Below are 23,708 nucleotides of genomic sequence, written 5' to 3' on the forward strand. Positions count from 1 at the left end.
CCAGTCTCCCCAGGGAAGCCCGTTCTCCACCCACCGGGCCCAATGCTCCAGCCCCGCCTCAGCTTCCCACATGTGGCCGAGGCCCTGGCCCTGGCCGGCTGCTGGGCCTTCTTGCCGGGACGCTCCCACCTCTTCTCTGTCTGAGGAGTGACTCTGGAGGGTCATTAAATGCAGCAGACCTCAGGCAGATCATGTCCCCTCTTTCCTGCCTGTTTAGGAAGCTCGACCTGCCCAGCAGGGCTTTTGAAGCCGCCTCCAAAGGGGACTTTGAGCTGCAGGGCTATGCCTTTCAGGCTGTGACGGAGCAGCAGAGGAGGCCCCGGATCGTGCGCATGGGGCTTGTTCAGAACAGAACCCCCCTCCCCGCGGACACCCCTGTGGTGAAACAGGTTTGGCCTCTTTTGACTGTGAATACATAAACGGGCAGCGGGGCCGCTCTGTGTTTTGAACTCGATCTTGTCCCCGGATGGTTGCCCAGCGGCTCTGCCCTGGCCCCCACTTCCTTCCAGCCGTGTCTCTTGCTTTTCTTTCTCTTCTGGCTCCTACCCTTTCTCTGCCTTCCTCTCACTCCTCACTATTCTGTCCACCTTCCTTTCCACTTCCTCTCCTGTGATCAAGCTGAAGTTCTGTTTACCAGTTGGGAGGGTGCCCCTGTGACTCACGCGCTCTCCGTGGAACTGCCTCTCGGGCTCCTACCGGCACACACCAGTCAGGACCCATCTGTCCACCGTGTGTCCCTCTGCCTGGATCCTAAGATCCCCAGACGTTGGTCAGATTGTGAATATGTCTCCTCAGCCCAGGTTGTCAGGTCATCGGGGGGCAGGGATGCTGTCATCACCACCCCCCAGAGCCTAGAAGCACGCTTGGCACCCAGCAGTCATCCGCGGGGCCCCGTGCACGCAGTCCCTCGAGGGAGACCGAGCATCCATCAGGAAGCATTTGTGGTCTCTGGGTTTTCAGCCTGGTTCCTCTGGTCTGTCTTTGAACAAACACTTCTGAATGTCTCCTGGGAGCCAGACGTCATGCTGAGCACAGAGAACTTGAAGACACTGCTCCCAAGGAGCTCGTGGGGTCATGGGAGTGTCAGTGGAGGAATGTGACAGCACAGTGGGAACAGCGCCACCATAGGGACACACACAGGCCGGGGAGAATGCAGGTACCCCAATTCTCGGCCCCTTGCTGGAAGAGCTACCCCTCTGTGGGCAACACGTGTTGTGGATAACACATCCAGGGAATTTTGGGCGGGGAAAGGGAGCACGTTCTGGCAGAGGGCACAGCTGGGAAAGGTGAGTCATTGGAAGACACCATACATATGGGAGAACAGAAGTGGCAGGACAAAGCATCCCCGAAGCTGTGGATGCAGGAAGTCATAAGCGGACTGGGTCCTGGGGGGTAGGGGGCGAGGGAGCAGTTAACCCAGGGGATGGTTGTGGTGTGTGGTGGGCCCACTGAGTGTGGCCCCTATCGCAGTAAGCACTCACATCCTCACGTCCTCCTCTTAGCAACCCCCGAGGTGGGTAGTGTTCTCCCCATTCTCTAGTCAAGGAAACCGAGGCTTAGCGAGGCAGCATTGAGTGTGTGTGGGACCCCAGAGCCTCTGCACCGCCACCTTTGACTGCAGAATTGGACCCAAGGACAGTCCAACATACCAGAACCTCCCACCCTCCTCGTCCTCTTGCAGCCGGCCACGTGGGTGTTGAGTTCTAAAGATGGTCTCAACCAACTAATCCTCGCTGTTTAAATTGCCAGGTCACTGCCCTGCACAGACGCATCGAGGCCATCGTAGAGGTGGCTGCCATGTGTGGAGTCAACATCATCTGTTTCCAGGAAGCATGGAGTAAGTCTCTCTCGGGGTGCTTTCTCTGCTGCCTTCAGTGCTGTCTTATCTCCACGTCGCCAAGAGTGTCTGCTGCTTGATTTCTTAAAATCTCCTTTCTTTTGTCATCCATAGAAAGGTTCTTTGTCAACAACACCAGCAGCCCCAGAACCCCAGCCTTCCTCCTCCTCACGTGCCTCAGTCTCTCGTCTGAGCCTCAGCCTTCCTCCCAAACTTGAATCCGTTTACTCCTTCCTCTCACCTCCTTACCTCTGCCCTGATCCAAGGCATGTCAGCATCTCCTCAGCTTCTGTAATCGCCTCCAGCTGGTCTTCTCCACTCTGGCCCCTTCTAACTGGCTGCCCACACCTTCTAGGAAAGATCTGTATGAAAACTCTGCACTGTATCATCTGTTCCTCCCCATCTCTGCCGGGCTCTGCCCTGACCTTCTGATGCTTTACTCCCCTCCCCCGAGGCCACTGCGCCCACTGTTCCCTCCACCCAGAGCCAGAGCTGGAGCTGGAGCATTCCTCTCCCCTGGCCTGTAACCCTGCTCGACCTTTGGATCTCAGCTCAGAGCCTGCCTCCCTGTGTAAAGCTGCATCCCTATTAAATACTCCTGCTACCTTGTACCTCTTTATTTTATTTTTAGTCATAGTTATACACATTCATGGTTTAGATTCAAATGGGTCTACAAGGTCTGTTACCAAAAAATAGCTATCCTTTTCCCCAGAGGCAGCTACTTCTTCTCTGAGCTGGTTCTTTTGGAATTTACCTTTGCTTGTGTTGCTGCTTCCTAATTTTTCAGTTTTGCATCATTTATTGACTTCCCATGATGGAAGGAGACAGTGTAGTCCTTTGCCCTCTCCTGCCCCCTCTACGCACATGTACCCTTCCTGGTCTGTCCCCAGTCCATTTGCTACCAAGATTCAGAGGAAATCGCTTTGATTTCTTTCCCTGAATAGCTTTCTGTTTTCCCTGCAGTTTGCTTTGTTTTGTACATGCTTACCACAAAGTCTACCCCAAACTTTCTGCTGGTTTCCTAAATCCCCCTAAGAGGTTTAGACACATGAAGTAGTCTATCGGTTTCATCTCCTCACAGGAATCTGTCACAGAGCCTTCTGGCTGCTCTGCTCTGAATTGGTTTCCCCCTCTCTGCCATCCCAGGACTCCCTTAACCATCATCCAGGGGAGGGTCCCTCTGCCTTGCTCTTGTGTTTCTCCTATCTCACAGCTTCCTCTTTCTTGCTTTTCCCCCTCATTTTTGTTGAGTAGACCGTTTGAGACCTTGCACATCTGAAAATATTGCTGGAGAGTATGGTTGGGTATAGAATTCTGGGTTAGAAACAATTTTCCTTCAGAAGTTTGAACACTTTGCTCCATGTCTTCTGGCTTTGGGTGTTGTTGACTAGTCTAAGACTATTTTGATTTATGCCCCATTGTATATGGACTGTTTTTCTCTAGAAGGTTGTAGGATCTCTTCTTCTCCAGTACTTTGAAATTTCATAATGATGTGCCATGGAGTGTATCTATTTTAATCCATCCTTCTAGACACTTCAGTGAGTTCTAACAGTCTAGAAACTTGAGTCTTTCAGATCTAGGAGATGTTCTTAGATTGTTTCATTCGTGATTTTCTCCCCTTTTTTCTCTCCTCTTTTTTTGATACTCCTTGCTGTTAGGATGTTGGAACTCTGGACTGGATCCCTCATTTTCTTTTGTATTTGTGCCTATTTTTCATCTCTTTGTCTTTTTGTTCAATTTTCTGGTAGATTTTATCTAATTTGTCATTCAGCCTTCTAGTTAGTCTTTTGTTTTTGCTGTCATATTTTGAATTTATGAGAGTTCTTTTGGTCTGAAATTTTCTATTTTATCACATTCTGTTCTCGTTTTATAGTTACAATATCTTCTCTTATCTCTAAGGATATTAAGTAATATTTTTTTTTCTCCCTGCATGGTTCCTAGTTACTCCAAGTTGGTCTCCCCGCTGCTGCCCCAATTACTTATATTTTAAGAATTGGGGATTAAAAAGCTGATTGCAAGCTCTGAGTTTGTGGGAGGGGCTTCTCCACTGAGTTTCATTATAGGATGACCGGATTTAGCTGTTTGTTAGGAAATCGCCTATGGTAGTATCTTTGGGTCATTCTTTTCAGGCTGGTCAGATTCCCCAGAGAAAATTCATCTAATCTCCTGCCAAGAGGAAAGGACAGGAGTCCAGTATGCTTATGTTTAGTTAATCCCTTTGTTTTTATCACTCCACTCACCTTTGTCCTGGGTTCCCCAAGGCCAGAGACCCTCTGTTTAACTGTCTCTAGAGAGTGAGCCTCTAGCTGGGGTGGGAGAGGCTCAACCCAGCCTCTTGGAGTGGAGAAGGGATCTAACTGCTTCTTAAGTAGACTTTTGACCATCCTACTTATTTGTCGCCCCTCCCTGCGTCCCCACCTTCAGAGCTGCATGGTGCCTCTGGCTCCTGAGCTTTCAAGGGGTCTGTGATGGAGAGTGGGGTGCTTCCTGGCCTCCTCCACTGCGGAGGGGACTCAGTGTTCTCAGATTCACTAAGATATCTCCCACCTCCCTCGGCTCTCCAGCCTCCCATGTTTCGTTGTTTTTGTCCCTGGCTCGTGCCCCATCCCTGTGGGTTTATACCTGTACACAAAAAACCCTTTACTCTCATTTGGTGGGGTTTCAGGAAAGAGCAAAGGAGTGTGTCCCATCTGCCACCTGTACCCAGAAGTTCATCACGTTCTTCACATTTCTCGTTACACGTATACTCTTGTGTGTTGCTTTTGATTTGTCTGCCTCTTCCATTAGACCATAAGCTCCATGTGATCAGTGCCTCGGTGGTGTTTATTTTTCCCACCCCAATCCCCACCTCTATTTTTTTGACATTAAAAAACTTTAATTGTAAAATATGCATACTATTACTATTGGTAAGTGTACAATTCAGCGACATTAAATACATTTGCAAAATTATGTAACTGTCATCACCATCTATACCCAGACCTTTTCATCATTTCCAGCCAAAACTCTGTACTCCCCTTCCTCTTCCACCCCTGATAACCTCTATTCTACTTTCTGTCTCTATGAATTTGACTACTCTAGGGGCCTCATGTAAGTGGAATCCTATGGTATTTGGCCTTTTGTGTCTGGCGTATTTCACTGAGCATCATGGTTTCAAGGTCCGTCTGTGTTGTTGCATGTGTCGGAGTGTCCTTCCTTTTTATGGCTGAATAATATTCCATTGTTTGGATGGACCACATTCTGTTTATTCTTTCCCCTACCCAGATTTTATCTTTAGTGGCTTGAATAACCCTTGGTACATGACAGACACTAAAAAATATTGGATGGTTTAACCAACTTCTCTTTCTTGGATCTGGAAAACTCCTGCACATACATCAAGGCCTAGCATGGACACTCCCTCCTTTGGGGGGGCCCTGGGGACTCCCCTACACAGGTTCCCTTTCAGCTCCCATCTTGGCTGGCAGCTCCTGAGGGCAGGGCCTGGTCCAAGTCTGAGCCTGCCTCATGGAGTGTTGGTTCAGTGAATGTGGAACCCCCTTCCCCTCTAATTTGGAAACTGTAGTTGGAACTTCACCGCCAACCTCCCCCAACCTCCCTTCCACATGCTTCTTTCGAAAGTTTGTTTACATTACAGCAGTTGTGAAAACAGGAAAAGAAGCCATTAAAATGGAAATGGAGAAATTTGGAGAGCTTAGCAAGCTGAAATGAAATCGGAAAGAGAGGTTTTATTCTCTTGGGGCATTTGAGTCTCTCCTAATGCTCTGAAAGCTGAGAGTGAACAACGGTCATTAAGGATTGTTCTTTGTTATCAACAGCTTTCTTGTTGGCTTCCTTAAAATAGCTCACCCATCTTCACCGATGGCGCCTGGGGAATCTTGATCCTGGTGCCAGGGCCCCCTGGGCTGGTGCTGGCAGAGCCTGCTGCCCACTTAGCTGCCTCCATGGGCTACCGCCCTGGCAGCTGAGATGGTGGTGGTGCCATCATAGCACCAGGCTTCCAGGGACTGGAAGGAATCTGGAGGCTGATGCTTCTCTTCTCTGTGAAATGAGGAGTCACACCACCTTCGCAGGGGTATTGGGGACATGCTGCCTATTACCAGGCCTGGCACCTTAAAATTTTTTTGCAAAATTTGCAAAATTTTTTTGCAAAATTGGCATGCACATGGCCCATGTTTGGAAAAGGTTGGTTGCAATTATTACCCCCAAACAGGCCACACAACCCATGCAGCGGCCAGGTAGTCCTCGCCAGCCACATCACACAGCTTCCTACAAACCTTCCCTGCACTCTGAGTTTCAGAGTGACCGGAACAGTAGCAAGCACCTGGAAACATCCGTTAGGCTAATCCTCCTAAAAGAAATGGACTTGGGTTATTGGGAGGAGGAAGATCTAAAGAGTACAGTCGTCCCTCGGTATCTAGAGAGATTGGTTCCAGGACCCCAAACCCTGCAGAGACCAAAATCCAGGGATGCTCAGGTCCTTTATATAAAATAGTGTAGTATTTGCATGTTACTTACGCACATCCTCCCGTATACTTTAAATCTTTAAATCATCTGGAGGTTACTTGTAATACATGATACAGTGTAAATGCCAATTAAATAGTTGCCCGTGTGTGGCAAATTCAAGTTCTGCTTTTCGGAACTTTGTGGAATTTTTTTTTCAAATATTTTCCGCCTGCTGTTGGGGGAACCCGCAGATGCAGAGGGCCAACTCTATGCGGAATTGGTCCAAACAAGGAATTCAGTACTCCAAATCAAGAAGAAAAAGACAAACAGCTCAGCAGGAAGTGGACAAAGGGTACGGACAAGATCATCTGGAGGATGAATCCAGAAAGGCCAGCAACCATGTGGCCAGGTGCTCCACCTCACTGGTGACACGGGAAACGCATATCTAATCCCAATGAGATCCCAGCTCACAGCATTAGACTGGCGGGTGTGGATGCACGTGGCCGAGGCTGTGGAGCAGTGGGACACACTCAGCCAGAGGTCCCTGGTGCCTACCCCCATCGCAGCCCCCTCCACCCCACAAAGGAAACTGCCCTTGAGAATCTGGTGTGCATGGCGTTCTTTGAATTGTTACTGCGTGTATATGTACCTGCTTTTTTTTTTTTTAAGCAAACAAAAATCAGTGAGTTAATGAAATTTCCTATTGAATTAGCCCCCTAGATGGTGGCATCTAGCCAGAGGTCACAGAAATAATGCTTTTATCCTTGGGGAGTGCTCAGCCTACCCAGTGGTTCCCAAACTTCTGATGGTGTCATTAAATGAATGGCTTTTCTTGTTCCTGAGCAAGCCTCAGTCCCTGGGACGATGAACATTCCTATGGTGATGCGTGAGGCTCCCAGCGCCATCCTCGGTGGCCCTCTGACGCTGTCCCCAAGGAGCCTTGGTTGTGCTCTTAACCAACCAGCAGATTGGCCAGCAGCTCGGGATCTGCTGGTTGGGAACAGTTTCTGGCTGTACCTTTTGCAAAAAAATTTTAACATATATATGTATTGTTAAAATTGTGGTAAAATAGGCATAACATAAAATTTACCATTTTAACCGCTTTCAAATGCACAGTTCTGTAGCATTAAGTACATTCACATTATTATGTAACCATCACCACCATCCATCTCCAGAACCTTTGCATCTTCCCAAACTTAAACATCTCCCCATTCTCCCCTCCCCCAGCCCCTGGCACCGACCATCTACTTTCTGTCTCTGTGAACGTGCCTATACTAGGTCCCCCATGTAAGTGGAACCATATAGCACTTGTCCTTCTGTGTCTGGCTTATTTCAATGTGCATAATGTCTTCAAGGTTCACCCATGCTGTAGCAAGTGTCAAACTTTCCTTCCTTTTTAAGGCTGAATAATATTCCATCTAACGGATGGACCACATTTTGTTAATCCATTTGTACACTGATGGACATTTGGGTCATTTCCATCTTTTGGCTGTTGTGAATCATGCTGCTGTGAACGTGGGTGTGCGAGTATCTGTTCAGATTTCTGTTGCAAGTGTTTTTAAGACCATAGGAAGGACATTTGTCCTTGCCTCTTATTCTGCCATGAAGCCTAAAGGGGAGGCGTCCCCACAGCCAGGGATGGGCTTCAGAAGGCAGGCCAAGGCTCTTGGGGCTGGGGTCTCCTGTGGAAACCCTCCCCCACCAGGCCAAGGACCCCCCTCAGAGGCCATGAGCTTGGATGTGATTCTGACCTGTCTCCTCTCCACAGCTATGCCCTTTGCTTTCTGTACGAGAGAGAAGCTTCCATGGACGGAATTTGCCGAGTCAGCAGAGGACGGGCCCACCACCAAGTTCTGTCAAGAGGTAGGATGTTAACCTACCTTTAACTGTTAACTAACCTCTGGCAGCAGCCAAACACGGGCAGGTCACAAAGAGAGGCCGCAGCTGCCAGGGGTGGCCCTTCTCCGTGGAAAACGCACCCATTTGGCTCTTGCTTTGCCAGGTGAGAATAGATAAGACTATTTACTGCCCCTGCCCCCTTTTTTTAGTGTACTTTCTTTTTTTTTTAATAAATTTATTTATTTATGTATTTATTTTTGGCAGTGTTGGGTCTTTGTTGCTGCGCACAGAATTTTTCTAGTTGTGGCGAGCGGGGGCTACTCTTCGTTGCGGTGCACAGGCTTCTCATTGTGGTGGCTTCTCTTGTTGCAGAGAACAGGCTCTAGGAACCTGGGCTTCAGTAGTTGTGGCTCGTGGGCTCTAGAGCGCAGGCTCAGTAGTTGTGGCACACGGGCTTAGTTGCTCTGCGGCATGTGGGATCTTCCCAGACCAGGGCTTGAACCCATGTCCCCTGCACTGGCAAGCGGACTCTTAACCACTGCACCACCAGGGAAGTCCCTAGTGTACTTTCACTTAAAATCAGAGTTTCAGAGCCAGAAGGGCCCTTAATGGCTTTTTAAGTGAGGGGGCTGCAGCCCACGGAGGGGGTCCTGGAGATGACTCCCATAGTAGGGTCTGCAGCTGGCAAGTGTGGCACCGGCACTCGGGGACTGAGGTCAAGGTCGAGTCTGTGTCCACAGCTCTGCTACCCCACTTGCTGTTCGCCTGAGTTATGGAAGCATCTCTGCATGGCCCGTCTCATCAGTGTAGAAACTGGGCTTCCTTTTTCTTTATTAAAACCTCATAATACATGTTCTATGATCCCATTTATATGAAATGTCCCGGGTAGGCAAATGCTTGGAGGCAGAAAGCAGATTAGTGGTTACCAGGGGCTGGGTGGGGAGAGGGGATGGGGAGTGACTGCTCATGGGGACAGGGTTTCCACTTGGGGTGTGGAAAATGTTCTAAAATTAGCTTGTGGTGTTGGTTGCACAACTCTGAATGTACTGAAAACCACTGAATGTCACACTTTGAAAGAATGGACTTTATGCTCCGTGAATTGTATCTTAATAAAGCGGTCATCCAGAAAACCCCAATGATATTCCAAGAGGTTACAAATGGTGACTTACGCTTATTCTCACCTCGAAAAAAATAACTCCTTTCATTTCTCCAATGTCCCATTTCAGGCTTTCTACATATACTTAGGGGATTTTGGAGCAGAACTGTAATCATAGTGATTCTATCAATACTGAGTTGTGATTCCAAACATCCCTGTTCTCAGGCTGTAGGGAAAATTCTCTCAGCCACCAGATTGTTGATTCTGTGCTACGAGGCAGGAAGTGATTGCAGATGGCGTGCCTGAACCAGGGTGGGAGGAAGGAAGAGCAAAGGGAGGATGGGGATGAGCTGGTCCCAGGGGACCCCTGTCTGTATCGAGGGCCCCGGGACCACAGCTGCCCCCACGTGGCTCATAGCATCCCCTTCTGCCCGCCGTGCCATCCCTCTGTTCTGTCATTAAGGTCAGAAGTAGCAACGGGCTGGTAAGAGCTGATGACAAATGACCAGCTGGGGCTGCTCATCCTGGTCACCAGATCCTGAACTTCTTATTTGAGACAAAAGGAATTTGGTGTCAAGAGTTATGTTTGGTTTGGTTCTGGGTTTTTTTTGTATAGATTAGACATATGATTTATTTTATTTTATTTTATTTTATTTATTTATTTTGGCTGTGCCACCTGGCATGTGGGATCCTAGTTCCCCAGCCAGGGTTCAAACCCACACCCCCTGCCATGGAAGCGCAGAGTCTTAACCACTGGGCCGCCAGGGAAATCCCTTTTTTCTTTGTTATTATGGTAAAAAACACATAACATAAAATTAATCATCTTAACCATTTTTAAGTGTACAGGTCAGTCATGTTAAGTATCTTCACAGTGTTGTGAAGCAAACCTCTAGAACTTTGTCATCTTGTAAATCTGAAACCCTCCACCCATGGAACAACCCCCTCCACCCCCAGCTGCTGGTGCCTGACGTTCCACTTGGTTTCTGTGAATTTGCCTAGCTTAGATGCCTCACATGAGTGCACTCCTGCAGTGTTTGTCCTTTTGCGCCTGGCTGATTTCACTTGGCATAACGTCGTCAGGTTCATCCATGTCAGGGATGACAGCCATGTCATCCATAGGCCAGGATTTCCTTCCTTTTTAAGGCTGAATAATACTCCATTGCATGTATACACCACGATTTATTTAGATGCTTGTGTTGCTTCCACCTTTTGGCTGTTGTGAATAGCGCTGCTCAGAACATCGGTGTGAAAATCTACTTTCCTGCACGGTTGCTGCTCCTATGGTAGCTGTGTTTAACTCCGCCAGGAACGCGGCATCATTTACATTCCCACTGGCGGTTTATGAAGGTTCCTGTTTCCCCACATCTTGTCAACGCTTGTTACCTTCTTTTTTGTTTTGTCTTGTTATTGCCTCTGGATCTGAAGGTCTATGGGAAGTGGCTTTTAAGTCTTGCTTTTATTTTATTTGTACTGTAGGGTCTGTGATCTTTGTATAGGGCTCACAGCATTGGAAAACAAAAGACTTAGCTCTCTGTGCACCCTTTAGAATTAGGAAATCAGCCTTATCCACACTAAAAAGGTCCCCAGGGCTATTTTCAATATTTCAGAAATCCTGATATAACCCATACACCCTCTCATTAGGGTTGCTAGGCTAATTGAAATTTCAGGTGATTTAATTCTGACTAGAATTATTTAAGTTTAGACTGCTTAAGAATAGAGAATGCATTTCACCTATTAGCACACACGTGACATATAGTAAATGGTAAAGTGAATGAATAAATAGTTATTATTCTCACTTGTATCGGAAAGAGAAAAAAGACTAATTTCAGTTATTTTGGGTATATACCCAGAAGTGGCATTATGAGGTCATACGGTAGTTTTGTTTTTAATTTTTGAGGAACCGCCATACTGTTTTCCACAGCAGCTGCACCGTTTTTACACTCCCACCAACAGTGCACAAGGACGATGCTGGTTCCTGTTTAGCTAAGCTTGGGCGTCAGGACAACGCTGGCATTTACTCTTCAAAGAACAGATGCAGGGAGAGCTCAGAACCCCGTCTAACTATCTAGGGGGACCATTAGATTCTTCCATAAAAATGTATGACACTTGATTTGAAAATAGGACTGTGCCGTGCTCCTTTTTCCAGCTGGCGAGGAAGCATGACATGGTGGTGGTGTCCCCCATCCTGGAGCGAGACACGGAGCATGGGGACATCTTGTGGAACACAGCCGTGGTGATCTCCAACTCTGGAGCCGTCCTGGGCAAGACGAGGAAAAATCACATCCCCAGAGTGGGCGACTTCAATGAGGTGAGCTGCCCCTCGGATGACCAGCGCAGCTGCATCACGGTGTGGCAGCAGCGCTGAGGGCCTCCCTGCACTGCACTGCATCACACAGGTGGATGGGATGCAGTGGGATTCCCGGTGAGTCCCAAACGCCTTTAGCGCAGAGGGCTATTTTTTAAAAAATATAACCTGATTTGGCTTCCTGGAATTTTTCTTTGAAGTAAGTCATATACAAATTAAAACCAAAATCAATAGTGCACAAGCGTGAAATGATTCCCGTGGCCCCTTTCAGGCCCTGAGCTCCGCGTCCGTCACAGTCTAGTTCTTGTTTGGTGGGGAGAGGTCCTTGTCCATGGCTCCCATGGGGTCTGAGTCAGCCACGTCCACGTGTCAGGTGACAGTGAGGAATGTGTGTCTGTGCACAGGTGTGTAAGCTGGGGCTTGGTGCCCATAATCAGGCTGTAAGTCAGGGGAGCTGTTCTGGTCAGTTAATGCCCATCATGGATGTGTAGGTGGAGGGAGGTGGATGTTTGAAGGAGGGAAATGAACTCCACCTAATGCCTAAGATATGAAGTCTGAACTTGATCTGCAGTAAGTACAGTTGTTCAGGATGTGATATCCCCATCCTTTGCCGCCCTCCCTGATTGTGAGGGTCCCAGCCACTCTCAGGCTGGTCAGGCAGACGAGAAAGGATGTGCAGAGCTAGCCAAGGCCCTCTGGGGAGAAAGAAGAAGCCAGCATTCCCCAGTGACAGCTGGAGGCGAGGGCGGGAAGACGTGCCCCTCACCTGTTTACCCTGGGATTAATCTTTAGCTCCCCACAGATAGTGACGGGCTTGTCTCAACACACAAGGATCTGCTCTGGCGTCCACCCTGTGTGCACGTCCTGGTTGCTGCTTGACTCTGACGAATTTTGAAATTAATGGGAGGAGGCAGAAGGCAGGAAGCAGATCTGTGTGAGACCCTGACCAGCACCCCAAGGGGGCAGGCGGAGAGGCAGGGTTGGCAGGACTGTGTCTCACCTGCCTGCCACACAGGGACGTCCTTGACCCCAGGCAGAGTGCCCAGGGAGCTTTGTGGAGAAGAGCACTTTCAGAGTGGGATTCTAGTCTCATATTGGCCTTCGTTAGCCAGGCAGGTCCTGTGTCCACTGGGCTACGCTGTTCCCCCCAAGCAGGGTAAGAGCTGCTCTGGACGAGCCCCCGTCCCTTCAGCTCTAACCTTCTTATGGGAACAGGTGGTTGGTGAGGACATTGACCAACTTGTGTTAACAGTGACCATACACCTCAGCCTCTAGTTGTACCACGATTGAAACCTCACCAAGTTTATCTTTGAAATACTTTGGGAAGTTGCTTTGGGGACTTTTTAACATCCCACAAAAGAAATTGTGGGTAAGTGCTCAAGCCACGGTGATTTCCCCTTGGGTCAGCTGCTTGTTATTGTGTCTGGGTTTTCAGATTTGGGGTTTTTTTTTTTAAGTGGATTGAAATTTTGGAACTTAAAGTAGAGTCATACCAGGAGCATCCCTTTTGGAGTATGGGTGACATCTCATTTTTCTGTCAAGTCTAAGGAAAGGGAAACTTGACAGCTCAGGGGCATCCATACATGACCCTTTGTCTTCCAGTCCACATACTACATGGAGGGAAACCTGGGCCACCCCGTGTTCCAGACTCAGTTTGGGAGGATCGCCGTGAACATTTGCTACGGGCGGCACCACCCCCTCAACTGGCTCATGTATAGCATCAACGGTGCTGAGGTCATCTTCAACCCCTCGGCCACCATCGGAGTGCTCAGGTCACTTGGCACAGAGGACTTGGGAGGGTTCTGGGGGCAGGCTGCAGGGCGCGGAGGCAGGTTTGGGAAACAGCAGGCAGGTGCGACCACCAGGTCATCTGAATCCTGGGATGGTGCCAACTTTTCTGGGAAAAAATACTGCAAGTGTCAATTACGATCCCTCCTAAAGAGCTGTGCTGTACTGCAAAATGCCATCCTTGGCTATGATGGTGTCTCAGGCAATAATAATCTCCCCCATCGCTGACAGAATTCAGAAAAGCTCCCCTTCTAAGGGGTCTGGAGCATCGGAGGTACCTGGCCAGCTTCAGCTCCCCCTCCTGTCACAGCTGTGCTCCTGGGGGGTTGGGAGGTGGGGTGACGAATGAGTCCTAAGTCTCCTGTCTGCAGAGTCCGGAGCATGGAGGGCAGACACCCAGATGAGAGAAGGAGCAGACGATGGGTCGGAGCTGAGAGGGTCCTTAAGACATCAGTCAGGTGGCTCTGAAACCTGTTTTTAGCCAACCAAGTGTTTCCTTCTGATAACACAGAACCCGTGTTTGGGTGTTAACCTCACCCCTGAGTAGATAAAGCTGTTGTGACCAGGGTAGAGGGTGGGCCTGGCACCCCTGAGCTCCTGGGCAAGCCCTGGGCCCCTCACTGAATAAGAGCAGGCGGCTGAGATGACCCAGCACGACTGCGCTTCCGCTGCTTCTGTCTCCCCAAAGGCTGAGCTTCTGGGTGGTTTCCAGCTTTGCATCATCAACAAGTACCAAAGCTCTAGGAATTTGTGTGCAAATACCTCTCTCCCCAGCTCACTTCCTCCAAAGCAGCATTGCTGGGTCGGGAGGTACTGGCTTTCACTCTCTGTCAGCAGGACAGGGCCGGGAGGGGGAGTCCCGGTCCCCACGTGCGGTCAGCTGGGGGAGTTCTGGGGGGCAGCCCTGAGTTCCCTGTCAGCCCACCCCTGTCATTCTTGTCCTCGCTCTCCATGAAATTTCAGTCTAATTTCTTCTAAAAGTCAGGATGTGACATTCACTTTACCTTTCTCTTGAGCGTGATGCCCCCTCCACAGCGTGACTTCCCTCAGCGTTCTGATCTGCACAGCAGGTCCCTCGCAGAACGCAGACCCCCCTCTGCTACCCCAGACCTGCCGCCCCATCCATGCACCCCATCTTGTCTAAGTCTAGGGGGGCACTGTCGGGCAGAAGGGGACACTCGAGTCTTGGATCTCCCCTCAGAGAATCTCTGGGGGCCTCCTGGCAGCATGGCCACTATGACAACATCCGTTGGCAGTTGTGACAAAGGGTGATTCCTGGTCGTCGGGCCACCAAGCCTGGGCAGAACCTCTGGGCCCTAGAGCAGCCCCTCCTGCTGGCCATGTGTAAGACATCCAGCAAGCTCCATCTCCCCAAAGGGGTCCCTGGTGGATCCTGAAGCCAGTTCCCCACCGGGTACAGCTGCTGTCAGGCTGGGCCGGGCACAGCTGTGGCCTGGAATCAGATGGTCACCTCTCCAACCAAGCGCCCCCAGGCTTTTATCAGCCCCAGTTAAGCAAACAGAAGCACCTCAACGTAATACACACATGTCCTTGGCTTATTAAGTTATCGATCTTCCTTCCTTGGCCAACAGTGGTCCAACTGGTGCCCTCCAAGGATGTGGTTCTGCTGGCAGTTAAAACTCTGACAGGTCTTTCAGAAGCAGCATGTCTCACAAGTTCCCACAGTGTCCACACCTTGACCAGATAATTATAGTCTGAGAACCTTAGCCTGAGGATGCATCTGAGAGAGGAGGGGAAGGCTGCCTGCCTGAAGATGCTCATGGCAGCATGATTGATTACAAGAAAAGCTGGAAGGGAGAGAGAGGTCAGAGTCAGGTCAGTGCCAGCCCGTCTTTTCCAAGGGTTATCGTACAGCCACTAAAACAAATCTTCATGGAGGTACTGCAGCACCATGATGAAAGCCTGTGAGCAAAAAGATGTTTCCAGGCTGGGATCAGAACTCTGCAAAGACTGAGGATGGTCGTAGAGCGTGGGAAAATTACAACAGGTGGTTCACTAGGATGGTGCAACTCTGAGTTTCTTAAAATACTGAATGATTATTTGTAGAATTGATGGCAAGCACGATTCCAGGCAGATCCCCACAAGCTGCGCACAAGCATCGGCTCACAGCTTCTGGAAGCATCCATCCCCTTCTCCGGCATCTCCCACCTCCTGTATCAGAGCCCCCCAGACACACACACACGTGCACATGCACAGATTGGAAGGGGTATCCTCATTTGTGGGTCCCACAGTTCCAAGCACCCAATGGAGGCAAAGTGCTTTTTTTTTTTCTTTGCGACATGTGGGCCTCTCACTGTGGTGGCCTCTCCCGTTGCGGAGCACAGGCTCCGGACGCACAGCCTCAGCGGCCATGGCTCACGGGCCCAGCCGCTCCGCGGCAAGTGGGATTCTCCCGGACCGGGGCACGAACCTGTGTCCCCTGCATTGGCAGGTGGACTCTCAACCACTGCGCCACCAGGGAAGCCCCGGCAAAGTGCTTTTTGATGAACTGAGTCATCCTGACAAACCGTGCAGCCCACGTGGTCAAGGATTTCTACCACGTATGTGTGTTAATAGGAAAGCCGCCATCCCCACCCCTCGATGCCTTTCCCCTTCCCACTGTGATTATTTTTAGGGGCTTGTGTACACCGCGCTGGGAAAGTGGCAGATGTCCCCATACCCCCACCGGGCTCTCCATGATTCCCGCATGCCCCGGCTCTCACGAACCTCCGGCTTCCTTTCCCTTGCTTGTTTTGTTTGTTTGTTTGTTTTTTGCGGTACACGGGCCTCTCACTGCTGTGGCCCCTCCCGTCGCGGAGCACAGGCTCCGGATGTGCAGGCTCTGAATGCACAGGCCCAGCGGCCATGGCTCACGGGCCCAGCCACTCCGTAGCTCGCGGGATCCTCCCGGACTGGGGCATGAACCCGCGTCCCCTGCATCGGCAGGCGGACTCCCAACCACTGCGCCACCAGGGAAGCCCCCCCTTGCTTGTTTTGAGAGCCTCCGTTTTATTGCCAGCTGTGGTTTTGAGTCCTGCACTCCGCACCCTCCCTGGAGAACTGCAAGAATGATGTTTTATGGCACTCGCTCTGCAACTGTCTGTTTAATTCCCGAAAATGTCATTGACGGGTGTGTTTCTGTAAAAATCCTTTCTTAAAAGTTTTGTCAGCTCGGCTTAGCAGCTGGAGGGGGGAGAAAAGCGGCAAAATGAGTCCCCTCAATCAAGCCTGTGATTTTTTTTCTTCCAGACTCGTGAATCCTCCTGAGAATTAGGCTTGTGACAAGCACCCACCCACCCCTTCCACCTACTCTGTGGTTTAAACCAGGTGCATGCTGACAGGAAGGAAGATTCCAGGGCATCCCGCTCCCAGTCACTCAGCGTTTCTAAGTGGGCATTACATCTGTCAGTTCAGAATCCTAATCGCCTTGCTCCTCAGACAGATAATTAGTGACAAGGAGGCCCACTGAATCCCGCGGCACATTTTCTTTGGTGGGCTGGGGAAGGACCTGTCTGGTTGGGGCGAAGTTTCCCACCCTGTCCCCACTTCGCAGGTGCTGGACTGAGGGAGGTCTGCAGCTCAGCTGTGCCTGTGGGATGACTCCTTCCCGGGCCCGTAGGAGAACCAGGGGGCCTCGGCTGCGAGACTCAGGGTTCAGAAGAGGGAGATGGGGGGGCACTGGGAAATGGGAGCCAGCACAGGGGAGGCGATGCCCACCTACAACCTAAATTCCTTTCAGGTGTACTCTGTTTGCTAGGCCTGAAATCTCTGACTTCTCTGCCTTTGCAAGGCAGCACAGCAGGGTAGGGATTGGGGGACACGTTACACACAAGCCACCAGGGCCCCAGCTCCCTTCTGACATTTACCAGCCTGGGAGGTGGGTTCCTGACCCCCACCTGGGAGGAGGGAACGAGTGAGAAGCAGCAGTTAAGGAGTTCCTGCCACACAGCCTCCCACCCCCACCCCACCCCCAGAAGCTTCATCTGCATGGTCTCTGAGGAAGTTTCAGAAAAGGAAACTGAGTCAGGATGAGGCTTTGATCCAGGGCTGCTTCTGCTGCATTGGGCCCTCTCCAAAACGCCGCTTTGGCTTGAGCTGGGGACGAGCCGGCCTGTTTGTGGGTTTGGGGTCACCCACGGATGCAGTGAGTCTCCCTGGCCATCTCCACTGCAGGCCTGGAAGGCTGGCACCCGGGCTGCAGCTCGGGGCCGAGCATCCTCTGAGCCTGGCTGGGAAGTCGGCAACCTGGTTCCTCTCCTTCCGCTCTCACAGTGAGTCCCTGTGGCCAATCGAGGCCAGAAACGCAGCCATCGCCAATCACTGCTTCACCTGCGCCATCAACCGGGTAGGCGAGGTAAGTGCCCGAGGCCTGGCCTCCAGAGAGCCCTCCTGCAGCTGCCGCAAAACCTGCCTGCCAGCGGGGCCCAGCCTCTTCAGAGCAGCAAAAGCCACAAGGGAAAGAATTGCTGTTGCTGTGGCCCTGCTGGGGACACTTGTTGTTACACCTCCTCTCTGCATGCAGGCACACCCCACATGCTAGGGTCCCAGCAGGGGGCAGACTGGCTTCTGTCACTTTGGAAGAAAGCACTGTCCCTCCCCTGTTTTTGTCTGTTTTGTCTTTAGCTGAAACCATTTTGAAAGGCTCTCACCTCAGTACCACCAAGTACCCAATTTCTCCCCACCCACCCTTGACCTCATGCACCAAAGGATTCTGACTACAAACGCCATGTATTTATTGCAAAACACATCATCTTCCTCATTCTTACTAATCAGATGTCAAACTCTAATCAGAGCATCTGATCAGTCAGAGAGAACACTAAGTCGGTCTAATTTCTGACAACGTAAAGAGACTCGGTGTTTTAATTAGCCCACGTATCCCTGTCCCTGCTGGATACGCAGTTTCCATTAGGCTTCTGGAAGATACTGAGAGCCACGAGCAGACACCACCCCCCCACCACCGCTGCCTTCGCAGACCCCAGGCTGGACTTTATGACTCCAGCAGGCGAGCCTCAGACGCCCTCCACGGCCCTGGGAACCACTCTCTGCAATGACTTTCTCTTCTCCCAGCAGATGGCAAAATCCGGGTCTTCCCCTGGCTAGTCAGATGCCCTGCTGGCCGCCTGCTGGCCTGGGGCTGGGACTCAGCAGGGACCAGTTAAGTTCAGGCTGGTCCACATCACTTTAACTCCTAACTCCCTCACCCCAGCCTGACGTTGATGAACAACCCAGCAGCGCCCCCTATAGGTGTGTCTTACCTTGGTTTTATTTCCCAGGAGTTCTTTCCGAACGAGTTCACCTCTGGGGATGGCAAGAAAGGTATGTCCCGTAACTTTCCGTGGGACTGCATATGAGGGGTGGGCCTCACTGTTCCTTCCCCATCTGCCGCTTCCGGGCAGGGTCTACCCCACAGACTGTGTCTGCACAGCTGTGTTCCCATGTGGATCGGCATTCCTGGGCCTGTGACCACCTCATTCCCCGGATGAGGATGGAGTAGAGATCGGATCAGACTCCATCCCTTCCCCGGGACTAGGGTGAAGATGGACTGAGGTGTGGGGGAGCCCTTTGTGAGCGCCCTGAAATAGGGGTGCATCATCCACCCCACAGACCTCACTCTCCCCTCCCTTTGTCCTCGTCCACACCCCTCACTCCCCAGCTGTACAAATGCCCCAGAGCCCAGCATGGCTGCCTTGGGTTCCTAGAATCCACAGCTTGTTTTGATCTGAGGGCAGGTCTCACTTCACCTCTGCTAGGAATCTGCCACCACCCCCCCCCGCCTCACCTCTCTAGCCTGGAATGTGGGAGGGGGGCTGCCCCCTCACCAAGGAGGTGTCTGAACTCGCTCATGGTTCCCGCCCTGGTAAGCAGGGGGTGCTGAGGGGGTCTGTCTCCCAGAAAAGCATTTCCTGAAAGGGCTCCACATCCCCCCCAACGTGAGGCCTTGGAGACCTCATGCGTCTCTAGTCTCACTTAGCTCCCTGCAGGAAAGTGAGGCCAGCTGGGCCCTGCACTGCGCCCACGTGCTCCCTACACACCTTCAGGGTGGCTGTTACCCTGCTTTACTGGTGAGGGGACCGAGGTGTGGAGGGAGGGTGGGGGTGACAGCTGGCACGGGTGGCGGCTGGCGAGGGCAGAGCTGCCAGCTCACCGTGCGGGGCCACGACGGGAGGCCCTGCAGAGCCATGCAACTCCCTTGGGCTATGGTGACTGATGCTGGAGCCGGAAGCCAATACCTCTACTAGGGTGACCTGTAAAAGGTTCCTGGGGCAGAGGTGAGGGCTCTGAGGGTGACATGCAGCCACTTGCTGGGCCTCCAGGCACAAGGAGGGAGGCAGGTCCTTGGGACCTTGGCCACCACTGGGAAGGGAGGTGGGGACCCTTTGTCCTGGGAGTCTCTTGGTGCACCCGTCCCCCTGCCGAGTCCACCCATGTCTGCCTGAGCTCACCGGGGCCTTGCCTTTGCTCCTTCACAGCTCACCGGGACTTCGGCTACTTTTATGGCTCAAGCTACGTGGCGGCCCCTGATGGCAGCCGGACCCCCGGGCTCTCCCGCAACCGGGATGGGCTGCTGGTCACCGAGCTCGACCTCAACCTCTGCCGGCAGGTGAATGACATCTGGGGCTTCAAGGTGGGTTCTGAGTCCCCTGCTCCTCCGCGTGGGCCCGTCCTGCCCCCAGCCCTGGGAACCGCGGCTGCTGTGGGCCTCAGGGACAGCCGCGTGAGGCTATGAGTTGAGCAGAAGGCCTGGTGTCTGCCTCCTTGAAGGCCAGGGCCAGTGCTCAGGGGAGGAACCACTGGGTCATACGATGCCCAGGCAGCCGGCCTCAATAAATTCTCTGCTCATCTGATTTAGATTCTGGGCACCTTCAAGCAAATTAATCTCAATTTCATTTGTCCAGAGAATAGAGTGGATTGGCCTCGCTAATCCTGTTTTCCTTTCCAGGCATTTGCACTTATCACAAGGTAAATGTGGATGTCTGGCTCTGCCTGTGGCCATGCCCCGAGTCTAGGCCTTGACAATGGAGGGAAGTGGGTCAAGCAGAGAAATGGGATCCAGGCCTGGCTCTGCCATTGCCTTGCAAGCCCCTTCTGCTCCCAGCCTCAGTACTCCCATTTGTAAAACAAGAGGCTGAACTCGAAGGCCCCAGGTGGCCTTGGAGACCAATACCCTGTGACACCACAGGAGTATAAGTGCCCACCTCCTGGGGTAGGGTGCTTGCAGCCTGGGACCCCCCCAAAAATATGGCATCTCATCAAGGACACAGATGGAGTTTGCTGTGTTAGTGTCTAGCAGTATTTCCACCAACTCTGCACCCACTTATAAGAAAATCATCAGATGTAGAGAACAAACATATGCACACCAAGGTGGGAAAGAGGCGGGGGGGGGGGGGATGGGCGGGGGCGGGGGGGGATGAATTGGGAGATTGGGATTGACATATATACACTAATATGTATAAAATAGATAACTAATAAGAACATACTGTATTAAAAAATTAAATTAAAAAAAGAAAGAAAATCATACACACAAATGAACATTGCATTTTCAGGACGGAATGACTTTGCCCAGCATGTCTGGAAGGGACCAGGACTTCGGATCCAGCCAGATGTGGGCTTTAGGCCTGACTCCCCTGTTTATGTGAGGGTGGGTCCTTGGGCATGTTTCCTGAGTCCCAAGTTCTCATTGGACAGAGAAGGCACTGCCCACATGAAAGTCTCCTGGCCTATCTCTCCTCCTCTGGAAGCTTAGATTAATGCAGGATTCCACACAAATTAGAAGTCGGAACCAATAAACAGAATGGTTTCTCATTAGTAACTTTTTATTTTTATTTTATTTTATTTTATTTTATTTTATTTTATTTTTGCGGTATGCAGGCCTCTCACTGTTGTGGCCTCTCCTGTTGCGGAGCACAGGCTCTGGACACGCAGGTTCAGCGGCCATGGCTCACGGGCCCAGCCGCTCCGCGGCATGTGGGATCTTCCCGGACCGGGGCACGAACCCGTGTCCCCTGCATCGGCAGGTGGACTCTCAACCACTGCGCCACCAGGGAAGCCCTCATTAGTAACTTTTTGAAAGCGGAAGCCTTCCCAAGCTGTGGTGATGGGCACGAGTTCCCGTCAAGGCTTTGGAAAGGAGGGAGGGAGGGAATGCTGGGGTGTGAGCACCCTGGGTGGGCTTTCCGGCCCCACCCCCAGCCTCTGTCTGTGTCCACGATGAGATACCATGTGGAATGGATGGGCCTCCAGAGCCAGGGGACCAGGGTGCGAATCCCAGCAACTCCACTCCTGGCTCGTGACCGGGAGCAGGTCAAGCCCTCCTCCCTCCTGACTTGGAGCCACCACACCTTCTGGCCGAAGATCACAGAGGTCTTTCAGAAGGAGGGGCTAGGGGGTGTGAGTCATCACCGGCATCCGTGATCTTCGCCACAGCCCCGGAATCGTTGCCAAAAGGTTACACGGGGGTTGTGCCTCTATATTATACTCTGAGACTGTCCTGTCAACCACCCTTCCTAACGCATTTCTGTCCCATGGCTGCCCTCCAGTGGCAGCTGGTGGTGGCGAGCAAATGAGGGCGGTTATGAAACGGGAACCTCTAAAGTCTGTGTTTCGCTTTCAGATGACAGGCAGGTACGAGATGTACGCACGGGAGCTTGCCGAAGCTGTCCAACCCAACTACAGCCCCAAGATTGTGAAAGAGTAACCGGCTTCAGCCGCTGCCCGCCAAGGAGGGCACCTCTGCCCACAGCAGATCAGCCTGGGCTCTGGGCTCTAGTGTCCAAATTCTCCCTGCTTGATGCCCTGACAGCACTGCTGCCCAGATTGGTTTTAAAGTGCCTGGGTGGGGAGGGTCGAATGAGTACCAGGTTTCCTTCTGTGGTGATGAAAATGTTTGGGGACTGGATAGAGGTGATGGCTATACAACGTTGTGAATGTACCAACTCCACTGAATTGTTCACTTTGAAATGATTAAACTTTGTTAAGTGAATTTTAGAAATTCAATTAAAGACAATCCCAGGGACTTCCCTGGTTGTCCTGTGGCTAAGACTCCCAATGCAGGGGGCCCGGGTTCAATCCCTGGTCAGGGAACTAGATCCCACATGCATGCTGCAACTAAGAGGCCCGCACGCTACAACTAAAAAAATCTCGTGTGCCACAACGAAGACCCGGCACAGCCAAAATAAATAAATAAATAAATATTTAAAAAATAAATAAAGACATTCCCAGGCACCCATTGTGCAGGTTGGTTTGAAGTTACACAGGTGGGAGGCCCCAGTCCTGAGTTTCTCCGCTTCTCCGTTTAGACTGGCAGCAATTCGAGGGTCAGCGTGCGAGTGTATGCACTAGAGGGAGGTGAGGCTGACCAGAGTCACTGAGGCGCCTGGTGGCTGCGGGCAGGGGGGAAGTCATTGGAAGAGTCATCTTGGCTATAGTCTCCACTTATTCAATCAGACGCTAATCTGGGTGTTGCTGTGAAGGTATTTAGTCAATGTGATTAAAGCCCATAGCCAGTTAACCAAGCAAGTGAGATTATCCTAGATAATCTGGGTAGGCCTGATTTAATCCGTCAAAAGGCCCTGAGAGCAGGGCTGAGGTTCCCGGATGAGGAAGGGATTCAGGGATTCGCGTGTGTACAGCAGCCTCAGCCCAGGCCCAAGCATTCCAGTCTGCCCTTCCTGACAGCCTGCTCTCCACATTTCAGGCTTGTCCATCCAGACCCCACAGTCACTGAAATCAATTCCTTGCAATGAATTCCTTAATATGTGTCGTACCGTTTCTGCTTCTTTTTTTTCTTTTTTTTTTTTGGCCATGGCTCACAGCTTGCGGGATCTTAGTTCCCTGACCAGGGACTGAACCCGTGCCCTCGGCAGTGAGAGCTCAGAGTCCTAACCACTGGACCACCAGGGAATTCCCCTGTTTCTCTTTCCTTGGTGGACCCCGACTGATATAGGTTCTGGTATTGGAACTGTTTCTAGAGGAACAGAATCTCAAGGATGAGTCTTCTGTGTTGGTTCTAGGATTCCTGGAATTCTTCTCTAATTCGATTGGATTTAAAGGCACTGATGAGCTGTGAGCTGGACCTGGGCAATTGGAGGCTCTTACCCTCTTCCGTGTCCTTGGAATGTCCATTCTGCCCACAGTTCCTACATTAGGAGCGACATCGGTGATGCAGCCTTGAGAGAGTGGTGTGTTATTGAGCCCATCTGGACTGTATTTAGTGACTGAACCCCATTAAGGCATCTGTGTAAACTCTTAAGATTCTGACAGGCAGGTGGCAGAGATCTACTCATCTTGCAGCCGCCCAAGACAAGCTTCCTATGTAAGTCCTTTTATTAAAACTGCCACCTGCCAATCTGGAGTGGCTGCTTCTTTCTTTGGTCTCTTGCCCTCCGAGAGCAGGGGCCAGTTTT

The 23,708-nt window shown here is 51.3% G+C and overlaps 1 protein-coding gene across 2 annotated transcripts; it reads left to right on the plus strand.

Moving 5' to 3' along the window:
* Window positions 1-93: 93 nt before the first annotated feature.
* Window positions 94-23,202, plus strand: UPB1 (beta-ureidopropionase 1). Of its 2 annotated transcripts, none has more exons than XM_033837298.2 (9): window positions 94-389; window positions 1,750-1,837; window positions 8,046-8,140; window positions 11,359-11,520; window positions 13,120-13,289; window positions 17,578-17,659; window positions 18,579-18,621; window positions 19,776-19,930; window positions 21,917-23,202. In XM_033837298.2, the coding sequence occupies exons 1-9, from the start codon at window positions 192-194 to the stop codon at window positions 21,998-22,000; spliced, it is 1,077 nt and encodes a 358-aa protein (XP_033693189.2). In that variant the 5' UTR covers window positions 94-191; the 3' UTR covers window positions 22,001-23,202. The 2 variants fall into 2 exon arrangements, with proteins under 2 accessions (XP_033693189.2, XP_073646452.1); XM_073790351.1 differs by lacking the exon at window positions 21,917-23,202 and adding an exon at window positions 20,850-21,491.
* Window positions 23,203-23,708: the final 506 nt, after the last annotated feature.

Source organism: Tursiops truncatus, chromosome 13 (genome assembly GCF_011762595.2).
Source record: "Tursiops truncatus isolate mTurTru1 chromosome 13, mTurTru1.mat.Y, whole genome shotgun sequence".
NCBI classification, from domain to species: domain Eukaryota; kingdom Metazoa; phylum Chordata; class Mammalia; order Artiodactyla; family Delphinidae; genus Tursiops; species Tursiops truncatus.